At 40.4% G+C, this 16,898-nt stretch overlaps 1 protein-coding gene across 1 annotated transcript in view; it reads left to right on the forward strand.

The window, feature by feature from the left end:
• The window catches only part of CASTOR2 (cytosolic arginine sensor for mTORC1 subunit 2), a 666,243-nt gene that overhangs the window by 282,979 nt on the left and 366,366 nt on the right, over positions 1-16,898 (forward strand). The window contains exon 2 of the mRNA XM_053707472.1: positions 16,600-16,670. Within this exon, the coding sequence (XP_053563447.1) occupies positions 16,600-16,670 (71 nt within the window). The remainder of the gene's footprint in view (positions 1-16,599; positions 16,671-16,898) is intronic.

Genomic DNA, 16,898 nt, shown 5'->3' on the forward strand with positions numbered 1-16,898 from the left:
TTAAATACAGCTCCACTTGCAATATGACCCTTAATGTTTTCTGTAAAAAAAAAAAATATTCTCTTTACAGTTGGATATAGAACTAGAGCTTTAACATGCATTGCTATGTCAATTTAATATGTGCACAATTTAGTGATGCTTGTATTGATTTTTATGTGATAAAGAATGAGAGCACTGAAGGGGTTCACTGTGTTAAGGCCATGCTTCTGTACTAAAGTGAAAGAATAAAAAATGATAATGCTGTATAGAAATGTTGCAGACTGAAATCATGTTTTTAGCCTGTTGGAAAATGTTAGCAGAACAAAGCACTTGCAGGCGTGAAATGCATAGGTTTAGTATAAAATAATAGATGGTATGGGGCATGACTCATGGTTATGATAAGTCACACTGTGCATGTATTTACAATGACATCTGGCACCGTATCATATAGAAATAACACAAAATGGATGAGCATGAGGCAGAAGCATTTCTTGTTTTTGAAAAGGCTACCATTGACATAAAATATAATCATTTCAGATTATCCTAGCTTTGTGGAAGTATAATCATGATTTTATTAAGGACACAGAGACAAATATTTGCTTAATCTCTTTCTTTACTGAAATACAGCAGCATAAAGTAAATGGTACATAAGGAGTTAATGTAGAGCCCAAAACAAAGGGCTAAAATATTAACCAATGAGAAGAAAAGTTAAACAAGTGCACTTAATGACAGGCAGTCCGGTAATAACATAACCTATAAAGAGTGTCCAGCAGTGTAATATTCCTCTTTCTTTGATGTCTAAAGGAAAATAATACTTAGAAATATCGGCACTAAAACATACAGTGCAACCCAATACAATGAAGAAAACTGTCCAGAAGGAGAATTCCAAAAAGAAGTAAATTCTTCTGTAAACTGATGATAGGCTTGGAGTTAGAGATGCAGTAGGTGGTCCTCGAGTCACAGATCTAAGTGAATTACGTGTCCCACATTGTCAAGGTTTTTTTCTGATTAGAAGTTAATTTGGGATTCTCTGAGAATCATAAAATCAATCATTAAAAGATATATAAACTGTTCTGGGTGGGGTAATTTTTTTCATAAATATGGAAGGAAAATATTAAACCTTCACAAAGCTTGGATAATCATACATTTTATTACAGGACCAGAGACTTCATATTTGCTAGTTTAAAGTTAAAAATGGTTATGAGCAGGATTAGGTATAGGTTTAAAATAGAATTAATAAAAGCTTTTGAGGCTGACTCACCTTTAATGGAGTGGGCTGAAAAAGATAAGTCAACCCCTGCTTCTTTCATGAGCCTCTTGATCTATTTAGAGATAGTAATGGATGAAACTGGAGCATGAGGAGGAACAAAATAAATTTGCCGTTGTTTATTGGACTGAGGTCAATAAGAGAGGTTCAAGAGATATAAGATTTAAGGCATAAAGCAACACATAGTTTCGGATTTTCATAGAAATAATGATAGAAAATAGGAGTAAGGGATTTAGTACGTCTAGACAGAGAAAAGACAACTCCATGAGGAGTAAACATTTTTGCATCAAAGTCTATGCATTTTTACATCGGATACTCTTTTGAAAGATAAAAGACAAAGTAATACAGAAGTGTTTCATTATTTAATCATTTTAATTCTTATAGCACAGAGAATTTAACATAAATTAGGGTCTCTACCCAGAGGGATAGTATTGACAAGGAAATGGCCAGTGGAAATAGCCGATCTGGCAAGGTTAATAGAATGGTAAGCAAGGCCTGAGTTGAAGAGGTGAGATAAGTATTTAATATTATGGGTAGTTATATGGGCTGAAAAGGTATACAATTCCCTTTCCAAGCACCAGCTAGACCACTTTGACCAAGTGTATCGGTAGCACTTGCAAATTCCGGGGGACCATGACTCAGAGAGGAGTGATCTAGCTCCAGATGAAAGTCCTTTGAGAGAGAGAAAGATCTCCTTAAATGGTCCAGGCTATCAGTTTGAGGGGGCCTTTCAGCACTAACAGGTGAGGATTCTTGTCTGGGTTTTAGAAGGAGATTGGGCAGTGGTGGAAGGAGAAGAGGATGGTGGAAAGAAAGTTTGCAGAGATCCGGATACCAGGACTGGGCTGGCCTGGCCAAAGGGGGGAGATCAGTACTAGAGAGAGCACTCCCCGTCAGACTCAAGTAATTGTTTTGGGAATTAGAGAGAAGGGGGCGTATACTCCCTGAGGAGGCCAAGGTTGGAGGAAAACATTGAATGCAGAGGCTTCCAGTGTGGATGCCAACTGAAGAATGTGGAGAATCTGGAAGGATAGATGGGATGCGAATAGGTCTATGAGAAATGGACCTCGGAGATTCAATATAGCTAAGAACAATGAAGGGGTTGAGTTTCCACTCGCTGAAATCCGACAGATGCCGGGAGTGACAATCTGCTGAAGAATTTAAAGAGCCTGGTAACGGTTCCACTTTGATGGAAATCTCTCTGTCCAAACAAAGCAAACTAAAGTTCTTGGTTTGGATTTGGTGCCGCCTAGTCGATTTATGTATTGGACCGCTGATATATTGTCCATATTGAGTAATATAGAACAGCCAGAGCGATGTTTGCAAAAGTTTTTACTGCAAATGAGCCTGCTAAAAGCTCTAAGCAATTCATGTGTAGATCTTTCTCCATAAGGGCCCATTTCCCCCTGTAGAAAGATCCCCATGCACTGCACGCCATCCCAAGCGAGAAGCATCCAAGAGAATAGTAAAGTCTGGAGTGGAACCGAATATGGCTCTGCCATTCAAAACTTTCATGTTTGTAAGCCACCATGAAAGCTCTTCCCTGGCTTCCGTAGATAAGGATAAGAAATCTGAGTAATCTAGACCGCGTCTTAATCCCAGAATTTTTCATCTCTAAAGGGCATGATAGTGTAAGGGGGCAGGAAAGGTGGCTTGAATCGAAGAGGATAGGAGACCAATCAAGCAGGCAATTTGTTTGAGATAAATTGAATGGAGTCTAAAGGCTTTGGGGATTTCTTTCTTTATATCAATGATTTTTTGAGATGGGAGGGATAGGGTTTCATTTATAGTATTTTATTTATATTGAAGCCCAGAAAAGTGATAATTTGGGAAGGGGTGAGGTGGAATTTTTCTTTGTTTATCACAAAGCCTAGGTTTGTAAGAGGTCTATTGAGATTTTTAGTTGGGTAGTTAATAAGAGAGGATCCTGATTCAGTATTAAAATATTGTCTAGATATATTATCAGACAAATTCCTTGTGCTCTGAGCCAAGATATTATGGGCTTTAGGATTTTTGTGAAGGTCAATGGTGCTGTTTACAGGCTAAAGGGTAGGCATGTGAATTGCCAGGCCCTTTCCTGCCATATAAACTGGAGAAATCTCCTGTGAGAAGCAGCAATAAGGAGAAAGGAGGGAATTAACAAATAATATTGTTTACGAAATAAGTATCATTCACTACAGTAACGAGTTAGAATAATACTATGGATGACATTTAAGACAGAATAATGTAAACTCTAAACATTAAAGACACGGCAAAGCTCAGTGGAAAAAATATATAAGACCTGTAATCACAGAAGCAAAGAAAGAGGAATATTACACTGCTGGATTCGCTTTATAGGTTATGTTATTACCAGACTGACTGTTATTAAGTGCACATGTTTAACTGTTCTTGTCATTGGTTAATATTTTAGCCCTTTGTTTTGGGCTCTACATTAACTCCTTATGTACAATTTACTTTATGCTGCTGTATTTCTGTAAAGAAAGAGATTAAAGGAACAGTCAACACTAAAATTGTTATTGTTTAAAAAGATAGATAACGCCTTTACTACCCATTCCACAGATTTGCACAACCAACATTGTTATATTAATATACTTTATAACATTTAAACCTCTAAATTTCTGCCTGTTTCTAAGCCACTGCAGACAGCCTCTCATCACATGCTTTTTTATTTGCTTTTTAAGACAGGAGACTGCTAGTTTATGTGGGTCATATAGATAACATTGTGCTCATGAGTTATTTAAGAGTCAGCACAACACAGCACTAATTGGATAAAATGCAAGTCAATAGATAATAAATAAAAAGTCATGTTATCAGGGGGCTGTCAGAAGATGCTTAGATACAAGGTAGTCACAGAGGTAAAAAGTATATTAGTTGAAATAATCTTTATTGTTGCAAATCACATCAGATCACACATGACATTAACATTAGGTGTTATAACAGTGACTATTACATTCTTTATCTTGTTCTTTGTTTTATCCCCTTTTTCTTCCCCCCCCCCCTTCCAAAAAGAGAAAAAAATATATATATATTATTAAAAGAAAAATAAACCAATTATTAACAAAATGTAAACATGAACTGTTCCCGTCGAGCAGTAGAGCTATCATTATAATACCTTAACTTATATCCTTTATTTCCCTTTTTTTTTTTGTCATTTTACCTTTTTCATTTATTTCTTTTCTCTAGTCATTGTTCCTACGTGCGAGAGACTTTGTAATCATATACTGGTATCCCTTTCAGCAGACTATGTATGCGTTATATCCAAATTATTAAGTCCATCTATTTTATGTTTATTCATTATCCAATGTGTCCATAGGTTTTGAAAGTGGCCTGATGTGCCCTGCATCCACGCTGCGGATTCGGACATCGTATAAATATCTTCTATTTTGTCTATTACTTCAGACCACCTTGGTGCCCCCACTTTCCAATACCTAGCTATACATGTTCTTATAGCTGTGCATAAAATATTGATTAATGTATTAGTGGTTGTGTTGAAAGATTCCTGTGGAATATGTAGCAAAGCTTGAGATGCTGTCAACCTACATGTGTCCCCCAGTAGTGTCTCCAATAGTTTTGCGAGGTTATTCCATGTAGGTTTTATTTTTGGGCACTCCCACCACATGTGAATATAGGATCCGATCTCTGTACATCCTCTGTAACATAATCTATTTCTCTGGGGAGTATAATATGACGACTTTAATGGTGTGAGGTACCATCTATATGAAGTCTTAAATGCATTTTCTATAAGGACCACTCCTACCAATCCCCTGCTAATCTTGGAAAAAATATTGTGCCATTCTTCCCTTTCGTGTGTTTCCCCTAGATCTTGTTCCCATCTTTCATGTAGCGTTAGCTTTGTTTGATTCTTAGCTTCCTGTAATGCTAAATAAATCTGTGAGATCATTTTATTTTTCCTATAAGGTGACATTATAAGCCGTTCCAAAGTGGTGTATGTAGTGGGTGCGTAAAAAGTATATTAAAGGGACAGTCTAGTCCAAAATAAACTTTCATGATTCAGATAGAGAATGTAATTTTAAACAATTTTCCTATTTACTTTTTTCACCAATTTTGCTTTGTTCTCTTTGTATTCTTAGTTGAAAGCTAAGCCTAGGAGGTTCATATGCTAATTTCTAAGCCCTAGAAGTCCGCCTCTTCTCTCAGGGCATTTTTAAAGTTTTTCACCACTAAAGGGTGTTAGTTCATGTTTGTCATATAGATAACACTGTGCTCACGCACGTGAAGTTCCAGTGAGCCAGTTTTGATTGGCTAAACTGGATGTCTGTCAAAAGAACTGAAATAAGGGGGCAGTTTGCAGAGGCTTAGATACAGGATAATCACTGAGGTAAAAAGTGTATTTATAGAACTGTGTTGGTTATGCAAAACTAGGGTATGTGTAATAAAGGGATTATCTATCTTTTTAAACAATAAAAATTCTGGTGTAGACTGTCCCTTTAATATAACAGTGTTGGTTATGCAAAACTGGGGAATGGGTAATAAGGGATTATCTATCTCAGAAAACAATAAAAATTCTGGTGTAGACTGTCCCTTTGAGCAAATATGAAGTCTCTGGTCCTGTAAAAAAATTAAAAAGATGCTAGATTTTATGATGTATTCAAAGAAAAGATTAACCTGACAGTAATATTCAGATGTGGGGTTTTTTTAAATTATAGTAGCTGTTTTAAATGTTTAAGAAATCCATGTAAAGCTTTAGTTTTCAAAAAATATTCACTTACCTCAGGTTTCCCATTAAAAAATGTTTTATAGCTAATGAATTATTAGATTGAATTACTCAATTGCTCAAACAATGGCTGTCTAGAATATAGCAGGGTTAGGCTTGTAAAGTTTGGAGTTTCAAGTTGTTAAAAATGTTGTGCAAAATTATGTGACATAAAAAAAGCTTTACCTTTTAAATAAAAAGAAAAGATGTTATAGTATAGATTTATGCATCTAAAAGTTTACTTACCTTGTTTTAAAACGTAGCAACAGGCTCACTGTCTAAACACAGAGCACCTGGTCATGGAATTCAACTAAATGTAGTGCCCCCCTCAGGTAAAGTAGTTGACAGCTTTACCTAGTGTGGGAGTGTGTTACATTTAGTTGAATGGCACGATCCGGCGTGCAATAATTCTGCACATAGTACTTTTTCTTTTACAGGATATGACGAGTCCGCGGATTTCATCCTTACTTATGGGATATCGCCTCCTGGTCAGCAGGAGGAGGCAAAGAGCTCCACAGCAGAGCTGCATAAATAGCTCCTCCCTTCCCCCCCCCCAACCCAGTCATTCTCTTTGCCTGTGTTAGTAGACAGGAGAGAGGTAAAGTGAGGTGTTAGTTTAGATTCTTCAATCAAGAGTTTTTTATTTTTAAATGGTGCCAAAGTGTACTATTTTCCTTTAGAGCAGCTTCTGCAGTTATAGCCTTTTGGCTATGGGAACTGGTGGGGTTTTAGCCTCACTGCGCCTCCCATTCTTCTGCTGCTCTGATGTGATTGTCTTAGAGGAAACGTAACTAAGACCCTTCTATCTTCACAGGACCTCCGGAGGAAGAGAGGACCTCTTGACACTGTGAATTATCATGCTGTTCCTCAGCATGGAGGTAAGTGCAGTCTTTTATTCTGGGACTCTGCAAAAAGCATATATCAGAATTGACTGTACTTTGTCTTTTTCTTGTTTGTTCTCTATCAGAGATTAGGGGCTAAACAACAATATGGGTTATGTTTACGCACACAAGGACGGGGCTTCTTGTTCGCGCGCTTCTTGCGCAGTATCCCTTCTATTGGGCTCCGGATGGCAGCAACTTTTCACAGCCCCTAAGTTCGCTTGTTGTGAAATAATTACAAGCGATCGTAGGTGCGCCGCATAAGAGGTGTCAGTGTCAAGCAAGTGGGGGTAGGTAGGAGCCGCAGCGGAGCTGCGGCAAGGTGACTGTTCCTTTTTCTTTTCTGGTCAAAAAGCCTAACAACTCAGGGGCAAGTGTAGTAAAACTACTTCATTGCTTATCGAATAGTAGCAGACTCTATTATTTAAAGACACAGTACTCTATTTTTTCTGAATAATATATTATCTGTGAATTGACCAAGATTGCTTTGTTTGTTCTGTTATCATGGATGACCTTGAACAAAGTACATGCCCTATGTGTTTAGATGCCATTGTGGAAACCACTGTTACACTTTGTCCTCCATGTATTGAGAGGGCTTTACAGTGTAGAGAGCAAATTATCTTTAATAAAGATAGGTCTAATGAATGTTCTCAGACTGATGAGATTCAGGGTATGCCGCAGCTTTCTCCCAAAGCGTCACAGCCTTTAACGCCCGCGCAAGTAACGCCATGTTCTTCAACGGCGTCTGCGTCATTTACTCTGCAGGATATGGCTGCAGTTATGTCATCCACTCTTACAGAAGTTTTATCTAAGTTGCCTGTATTACAGGGCAAACGTAGTAGAAAAGAGACCCAGGTGGTCCATGCGACTTCTGATTCTTTGATGGCGATCTCCGATGTACCCTCCCAGGGCTCTGAGGGGGTACTGAGGCTCTGTCTGAAGGGGAACTGTCTTGACTCAGGTAGTGCATTACCCCAGACAGATTCGGACGTGATGTCCTTCAGATTTAAGCTTGAACACCTTCGCCTGTTACTGCGGGAGGTTTTGATGACTCTGGACGACTGTGACTCTATTGTGGTCCCTCCAGAGAAATTGTGTAAGATGGACAGGTATTTGGAGGTTCCTTCTTATTCTGGCGTTTTTCCAGTTCCTAAGAGAATTTCGGAAATTATTACTAAGGAATGGGAAAGACCGGGTATCCCATTCTCACCTTCCCCTATTTTTAAGAAAATGTACCCTATACCTGACACCGTTCGGGACTCTTGGCAGATGATCCCTAAGGTGGAGGGAGCTATTTCTACCCTGGCTAAGCGTACCACTATCCCTATTGAGGACAGTTGTGCTTTCAAAGACCCTATGGATAAAAAGTTGGAGGGTCTTCTAAAAAAGCTATTTGTTCATCAAGGGTTTCTATTACAACCGACGGCCTGCATTGTACCAGTCACAAATGCGGCTGCCTTTTGGTTTGACGCGTTGGAAGAGTCTCTTAAGACTGAGACTTCTTTAGAGGAAATAATGGACAGAATCATGGCTCTTAAGCTGGCCAATTCTTTTGTTACGGATGCCGCCTTTCAGATTGCCAAATTGACGGCTAAGAATGCAGGATTTTCCATTTTAGCGCGCAGAGCCTTATGGTTAAAATCTTGGTCTGCGGATGTGTCCTCTAAATCCAAGCTCTTGGCTATGCCTTTCAAGGGAAAGACCCTGTTCGGGTCTGACTTGAAAGAAATCATTTCTGATATTACGGGAGGTAAGGGTCATCTGCTCCCGCAAGACAAAACATCTAAACAAAGGGGACGACAGAGTAATTTTCGTTCCTTTCGTAATTTCAAAGGAGTCTCTCCTTCCTCTTCCGCTTAACAGGAAGGGAATTATTCACATGTCAAGTCCACCTGGAGACCCAACCAGGCTTGGAACAAGGGTAAACAACCCAAGAAGCCCGCTGCTGCTAACAAGACAGCATGAAGGGGCGGCCCCTGATCCGGGACCGGATCTAGTAGTGGGCATACTTTCTCTCTTTGTCCAGGCTTGGATAAGAGACGTTCAGGATTCTTGGACACTAGAAATTGTTATCAGTATCAGTTGGAGTTAAAAAATTCTTTCCCAAAGGGAAGGTTTCTTCTTTCACGATTGTCTGTAGACCAGATAAAAAGAGAGGTGTTCTTTTCTCCAACATAGGTGTGTCCGGTCCACGGCGTCATCCTTGTGGGATATTCTCCTCCCCAACAGGAAATGGCAAAGAGCCCAGCAAAGCTGGCCATATAGTCCCTCCTAGGCTCCGCCTACCCCAGTCATTCTCTTTGCCGTTGCACAGGCAACATCTCCACGGAGATGGCTTAGAGTTTTTTTGGTGTTTAAATGTAGTTTTTGTTCTTCAATCAAGAGTTTGTTATTTTAAAATAGTGCTGGCATGTACTATTTACTCTGAAACAGAAAAGAGATGAAGATTTCTGTTTGTAAGAGGAAAATGATTTTAGCAACCGTTACTAAAATCGATAGCTGTTTCCACACAGGACTGTTGAGATGAAGTAACTTCAGTTGGGGGAAACAGTGGGCAGACTTTGCTGCTTGAGGTATGACACATTTCTAACAAGACTCGGTAATGCTGGAAGCTGTCATTTTCCCTATGGGAACCGGTAAGCCATTTTCTTAGTTTAAGTAAAAGAATAAAGGGCTTCATTAGGGCTTAAAAAACTGGTAGACATTTTCTGGGCTAAAACGATTACTTTACTAAGTATATTTGGCAGATTATTACTTTTAATAGTTGTTAAATCTTGGGGATTGTTTTAATAAAAACGGCAGGCACTGTATTGGACACCTTTTTCACTGGGGGCCTTTTCTAGTCATAGACAGAGCCTCATTTTCGCGCCTCTAATGCGCAGTTGTTTTTGGAAAGCATGGCATGCAGATGCATGTGTGAGGAGCTAAGAACCACTGAAAAAGCTTATAGAAGGCATCATTTGGTATCGTATTCCCCTCTGGGCTTGGTTGGGTCTCAGCAAAGCAGATACCTGGGACTGTATAGGGGTTAAATGTAAATTTGGTGTGCAATACTTTTAAGGCTTTAAGTTACTGTGGTGAAATTTTGGTGAATTTTGAACAATTCCTTCATACTTTTTCACATATTCAGTAATAAAGTGTGTTCAGTTTAAAATTTAAAGGGACAGTAACGGTTTTATTGTAAAACGTTTTTTGTGCTTTGTTGACAAGTTTCAGCCTGTTTAACATGTCTGAACCATCAGATAACGATGTTCTATATGTATGAAAGCCAATGTGTCTCCCCATTTAAATATATGTGATATATTTGTGTCATAATGTCCAAACAAAGTAGGGATAATAATGCCATAGATATGATATTGCCCAAGATGATTCCTCTAATGAGGGGAGTAAGCATGGTACTGCATCATCCCCTTCTGTGTCTACACCAGTTTTGCCCACACAAGAGGCCCCTAGTATATCTAGTGCGCCAATACTTATTACCGTACAACAATTAATGGCTGTAATGGATAATTCTATTGCATGCATTTTTTCCAAAATGCCTACTTATCAGAGAAAGCGTGATTGCTCTGTTTTAAACACTGAAGAGCAAAAGGACGCTGATGATATCTGTTCTGACATACCCTCACACCTATCTGAAGGGGCCAGGAGGGAGGTTTTGTCTGAGGGAGAAATTTCAGATTCAGGGAAAATTTCTCAACAAGCAGAACCTGATATTGTAACTTTTAAATTTAAATTACAACATCTCCACGCACTACTTAAGGAGGTATTATCTACTCTGGATGATTGTGACAATTTGGTCATTCCAGAGAAATTAGGTAAGATGGACAAGTTCCTAGAGGTTCCGGTGCCCCCCGATGTTTTTCCTATACCCAAGCGGGTGGCGGACATAGTAAATAAGGAGTGGGAAAGGCCCGGCATACCTTTTGTCCTCCCCATATATTTAAGAAATTATTTCCTATAGTCGACCCCAGAAAGGACTTATAGCATACAGTCCCCAAGGTCGAGGGGGCGGTTTCTACTCTAAACAAACGCACTTCTATTCCTATAGAAGATAGTTGTGCTTTCAAGATCCTATGGATTAAAGGTTAGAGGGTTGCTTAAAAAGATGTTTGTTCAGCAAGGTTACCTTCTACAACCAATTTCATGCATTGTTCCTGTCACTACAGCTGCGTGTTTCTGGTTCGAAGAACTAGAAAAGTCGCTCAATAAAGAATCTTCGTACGAGGAGGTTTTGGACAGAGTTCAAGCTCTTAAATTGGCTAACTCTTTTATTTTAGATGCCGCTTTGCTATTAGCTAGATTAGCGGCGAATAATTCAGGGTTTGCTATCGTGGCGCGCAGAGCGCTTTTGCTTAACATCCCTTTCAAGGGTAAAACACTGTTTGGCCCTGACTTGAAAGAGATTATTTCAGACCAGAGTAGGTCATTGTCACGACCGACGCCAGTCTGGTGGGCTGGGGCGCGGTCTGGGAACCCCTGAAAGCTCAGGGTCTATGGTTTCGGGAAGACTCTCTTCTCCCGATAAACATAATGGAACTGAGAGCGATATTCAATGCTCTCAAGGCTTGGCCTCGACTAGCAAAGGCCAAATTCATAAGGTTTCAATCAGACATCATGACGACTGTTACATATATCAACCATCAGGGGGTAACAAGGAGTTCCCTGGCGATGGAGGAGCATCCGGGGGAGTGGGAACTCCATCTGGAAATCTTTGCCCAAATAACTCAATTATGGGGCATTCCAGACATGGTTCTGATGGCCTCTCGTCAGAACTTCATGGTCCCTTGTTACGGGTCCAAATCCAGGGATCCCAAGGCGACTCTATTGGATACAATAGTAGCACCTTGGATCTTCAACCTAGCTTATGTATTCCCACCGTTTCCTCTCATTCCCAGGCTGGTAGCCAGGATCAATCTGGAGAGGGCTTCAGTGATCTTGATAGTTCCTGTGTGGCCACGCAGGACTTGGTATGCAGACCTGGTGAATGTGTCATCGGCTCCACCATGGAAGCTACCTTTGAGACAGGACCTTCTTATTCAGGGTCCATTCGAACATCCGAATCTGGTTTTCCTCCAACTGACTGCTTGGAGTTTGAACGCTTGATTTTATCAAAGCGTGGGTTTTCAGATTCTGTAATAGATACTCTTATTCAGGCTAGAAAGCCTGTAACTAGAAAAATTTACCATAATATATGGAAAAAATATATCTGTTGGTGTGAATCTAAAGGATTCCCATGGAACAAGATAAAAATTCCTAAGATTCTTTCCTTTCTACAAGAAGGTTTGGAGAAAGGATTTTCTGCGAGTTCTCTGAAGGGACAGATCTCTGCTTTATCTGTTTTACTTCACAAAAGGCTGGCAGCTGTGCCAGACGTTTAAGCGTTTGTTCAGGCTCTGGTTAGAATCAAGCCTGTTTACAGACCTTTGACTCTTCCCTGGAGTCTTAATCTAGTTCTTTCAGTTCTTCAAGGGGTTCCGTTTGAACTCTTACATTCCGTAGATATTAAGTTATTATCTTGGAAAGTTTTGTTTTAGGTTGCAATTTCTTCCGCTAGAAGAGTTTCTGAGTTATCTGCTCTGCAGTGTTCTCCGCCCTATCTGGTCCATGCAGATAAGGTGGTTTTACGTACTGAGCCTGGTTTTCTTCCGAAGGTTGTTTCCAACAAAAATATTAACCAGGAGATAGTTGTACCTTCTTTGTGTCCGAATCCAGTTTCATAGAAGGAACGTTTGTTACACAATTTGGACGTTGTCCGTGCTCTAAAATTCTATTTAGAGGCTACTGAAGATTTTAGACAAACATCTTCTTTGTTTGTTGTTTATTCTGGTTAAAGGAGAGGTAAAAAAGCAACTTCTACCTCTCTTTCCTTTTGGTTTAAAAGCATCATCAGATTGGCTTTTGAGACTGCCGGACGGCAGCCTCCTGAAAGTATCACAGCTCACTCCACTAGGGCTGTGGCTTCCACATGGGCCTTCAAGAATGAGGTTCCTGTTGACCAAATTTTTTAAATTATATACTTTTGCTTCTTCGGAGGCTATTTTTGGGAGAAAGGTTTTGCAAGCCGTGGTGCCTTCCGTTTGGGTGACCTGATTTGCTCCCTCCCTTCATCCGTGTCCTAAAGCTTTGGTATTGGTTCCCACAAGTAAGGATGACGCCGTGGACCGGACACACCTATGTTGGAGAAAACAGAATTTATGCTTAACTGATAAATTACTTTCTCCAACGGTGTGTCCGGTCCACGGCCCGCCCTGGTTTTTTAATCAGGTCTGATGAATTATTTTCTCTAACTACAGTCACCACGTTACCATATGGTTTCTCCTATATATATTTCCTCCTGTCCGTCGGTCGAATGACTGGGGTAGGCGGAGCCTAGGAGGGACTATATGGCCAGCTTTGCTGGGCTCTTTGCCATTTCCTGTTGGGGAGGAGAATATCCCACAAGTAAGGATGACGCCGTGGACCGGACACACCGTTGGAGAAAGTAATTTATCAGGTAAGCATAAATTCTGTTTTTTGTGTAGAAGACCTCTCCACTATGGGAGTAATTTGTCCCGTTCCAAAACAGGGGCAGGGGTTTTACTCAAATCTTTTTGTGGTTCCCAAAAAAGAGGGAACGTTCCGACCCATTTTAGATCTCAAAAGTTTCTCAGAGTTCCATCCTTCAAGATGGAGACTATTCGAACAATTCTCCCATTGATCCAGGAGGGTCAATATATGACTACTGTGGATTTAAAGGATGCATATCTTCATATTCCTATCCACAGAGATCATCATCAGTTCCTGAGGTTTGCCTTCTGGACAAACATTTTCAATTCGTGGCCCTTCCTTTCGGTCTGGCCACGTCACTCAGGATCTTCACGAAGGTTCTAGGGTCTCTGCTGGTGGTTCTCAGGCAGCGGGGCATTGCAGTGGCGCCTTATCTGGACGATATTCTGATCCAGGCGTCGTCTTATCGGCTGACAAAGTCTCATACCAACATGGTTCTATTCTTTCTAAGGACTCACGGGTGGATGGTGAATCTAGAAAAGAGCTCACTAATTCCACAGACAAGGGTTCCTTTCCTGGGAACTCTAATAGATCCATGAAGATCTTCTTGACGGAAGTCAGAAAGTTAAAGATTCTGTCTGAATACATGCCGATCCCTTCAGTCCAATCCTCGGCCATCAGTGGCTCAGTGCATGGAGGTAATTGGGTTGATGGTGGCGGCAATGGACATCATTCCGTTTGCTTGTTTTCATCTCAGACCTTTACAACTGAGCATGCTCAGACAGGGGAATGGAGATTATGCAGTTTTGTCTCCTCAGATAGATCTGGATCAGGAGACAAGAGACTCTCTTCTTTGGTGGTTGTCGCAGGATCATCTGTCCCAATGGACGTGCTTCCGCAGACCCTCATGGGTGATAGTGACAACGGACGCCAGTCTACTAGGATGGGGTGCAGTCTGGAATTCCCTGAAGGCTCAGGGTGTGTGGTCTCGGTCGGAGTCTCTACTTCCAATCAATATTCTGGATTTGAGGGCAATATTCAATGCACTTCAGACTTGGCCTCAGTTGGCTTTGGCCAAATTCATCCGATTTCAGTCAGACAACATCACGACTGTGGCTTACATCAATCATCAGGGAGGAACAAGGAGTTCCTTAGCGATGATAGAAGTATTCAAGATAATTCGGTGGGCGGAGTGGACAACTGGGAAGCGGATTTTTTGAGCAGACAGACGTTTCATCCGGGGGAATGGGAAATCAGTTCGGAGGTCTTTGCCACCCTGATTCTCAGATGGGGCAGGCCGGAGCTAGATCTTATGGCATCTCGTCAGAATTCCAAGCTCCCGAGATACGGATCAGGTCCAGGGATCCTCGGGCTGAACTGATGGATACCTTGGCAGTGCTTTGGTTGTTCAACCTAGCTTATGTGTTTCCACCATTTGCTCTCCTTCCTCAGGTGATTGCTCGAGTCAAACAGGAGAGGGCTTTGGTGATTCTCATCGCTCCTGCATGGCCTCGCAGGACTTGGTATGCCGATCTGGTGGACATGTCATCTCTGCCACCGTGGAAGCTTCCATTGAGGCAGGACCTTCTCATTCAGGCACCCTTCCATCATCCAAATCTAATTTCTCTGCAGCCGACTGCTTGGAGATTGAACGATTGGTTTTATCTAAGCGAGGATTCTCTGATTCAGTCATTGATACCTTGATTCAGGCACCTAAGCCTGTTACTAGAAAGATTTACCATAAGATATGGCGTAAATATCTTTATTGGTGCGAATCCAGGGGTTACTCATGGAGTAAGATTAGGATTCCTAGGATTTTGTCCTTTCTCCAAGAAGGATTGGAGAAGGGGTTATCAGTAACTTAATTAAAGGGACAGATTTCTGCTTTATCTATTTTGCTACACAAACGTCTGGCAGATGTTCCGGATGTTCAGTCCTTTTGTCAGGCTCTGACTAGGATTAGGCTTGTGTTTAGATCAATTGCTCCTCCTTGGAGTTTTAATTTAGTTCTTAATGTTCTTCAAGGGGTTCCATTTGAACCTATGCATTTCATAGATATTAAGTTATTATCTTGGAAAGTTTTATTTCTGGTTGCTATTTCTTCTGCTCGCAGAGTTTCTGAGCTTTCGGCATTACAATGGGATTCTCCTTATCTTATTTTCCATTCTAATAAGGTGGTGTTGCGGACCAAACCTGTTTTTTTTCCTAAGGTTGTTTCTAACAAAAATATTAATCAGGAAATTGTTGTTCCTTTCTTGTGTCTTAACCCTTCCTCTAAGAAGGAGCGTCAGTTACATAATTTGGACGTAGTCCGTGCCTTGAAGTTCTACTTGCAGGCGACTAAGGATTTTCGTCAAACATCTTCATTATTTGTTGTTTTTTCTGGAAAACCTAGGGGTCAGAAAGCTACGGCTACCTCTTTCTTTTTGGCTGAGGAGTATCATCCGTGTTGCATATGAGACTGCTGGACAGCAGCCTCCAGAACGAATTACGGCTCATTCTACTAGAGCTGTGGCTTCCTCATCGGCATTTAAAAATGATGCTTCCGTTGAACAGATTTGCAAGGCTGCAACTTTGTCGTCTCTTAACACTTTTTCCAAATTTTCCAAATTTGATACTTTTGCCTCGTCTAAGGCTGTTTTTGGGAGAAAGGTTCTTCAAGCAGTGGTGCCTTCTGTTTAGGTTCCTGTCTTGTCCCTCCCTTTCATCCGTGTCCTATTGCTTTGGTATTGTATCCCATAAGTAAGGATGAAATCCGTGGACTCGTCATATCTTGTAAAAGAAAAGGAAATTTTATGCTTACCTGATAAATTTATTTCTTTTACGATATGACAAGGCCCGCCCTGTCGTTTTTCTAAGACAGGTTTTTATTTTTCCTTGGCTTTTCCTTTCTCTTCCTAACTTCGGTCGAATGACTGGGTTGGGGGGAAGGGAGGAGCCATTTATGCAGATCTGCTATGGAGCTCTTTGCCTCCTCCTGCTGACCGGGAGGCGATATCCCATAAGTAAGGATGAAATCCGTGGACTCGTCATATTGTAAAAGAAATAAATTTATCAGGTAAGCATAAATTTCCTTTTTTAACAACTTTTACTGCCCCTATTTAAACTGTGGCCTCTGCTTTCTCAAGGTGATATTTTTTGCTTGAAATAGTAGTAGGAAATATAACTGCCTTTTTCCATTATGTTTTTTAAAAAAAAAAAAAAAAAAAAAAAATTATCATCACTTATAGAATATGTTTTAGTGTACACTAATTTTTTTTCTTATTTTCTAGATGCAAGTTTTTCAGCCTCACAGAAACACCAGAGGATTATACCATTATTGTGGATGAAGAAGGCTTTTTAGGTAGGACTCTGTTATAAAAGTTATTGGTCTTCATAATTTTTTTTTTAATGGTTAACAGCCTAAACTAGCATTTATATTGGAAATAAATAGGTTTCTCTATACAACATGTCGGGTATCTTGGAGAATCAGTTTCATTCATGGAATGTGAGTTATTTTGAAAAATGTAAATGCAAAATGGTATTGAAATATAATGCACTGTTAATTCTTTTGGCTCTTAAAAATGAGTGT

The sequence above is a fragment of the Bombina bombina genome, chromosome 3 (genome assembly GCF_027579735.1).
Source record: "Bombina bombina isolate aBomBom1 chromosome 3, aBomBom1.pri, whole genome shotgun sequence".
In the NCBI taxonomy this organism is placed as follows: domain Eukaryota; kingdom Metazoa; phylum Chordata; class Amphibia; order Anura; family Bombinatoridae; genus Bombina; species Bombina bombina.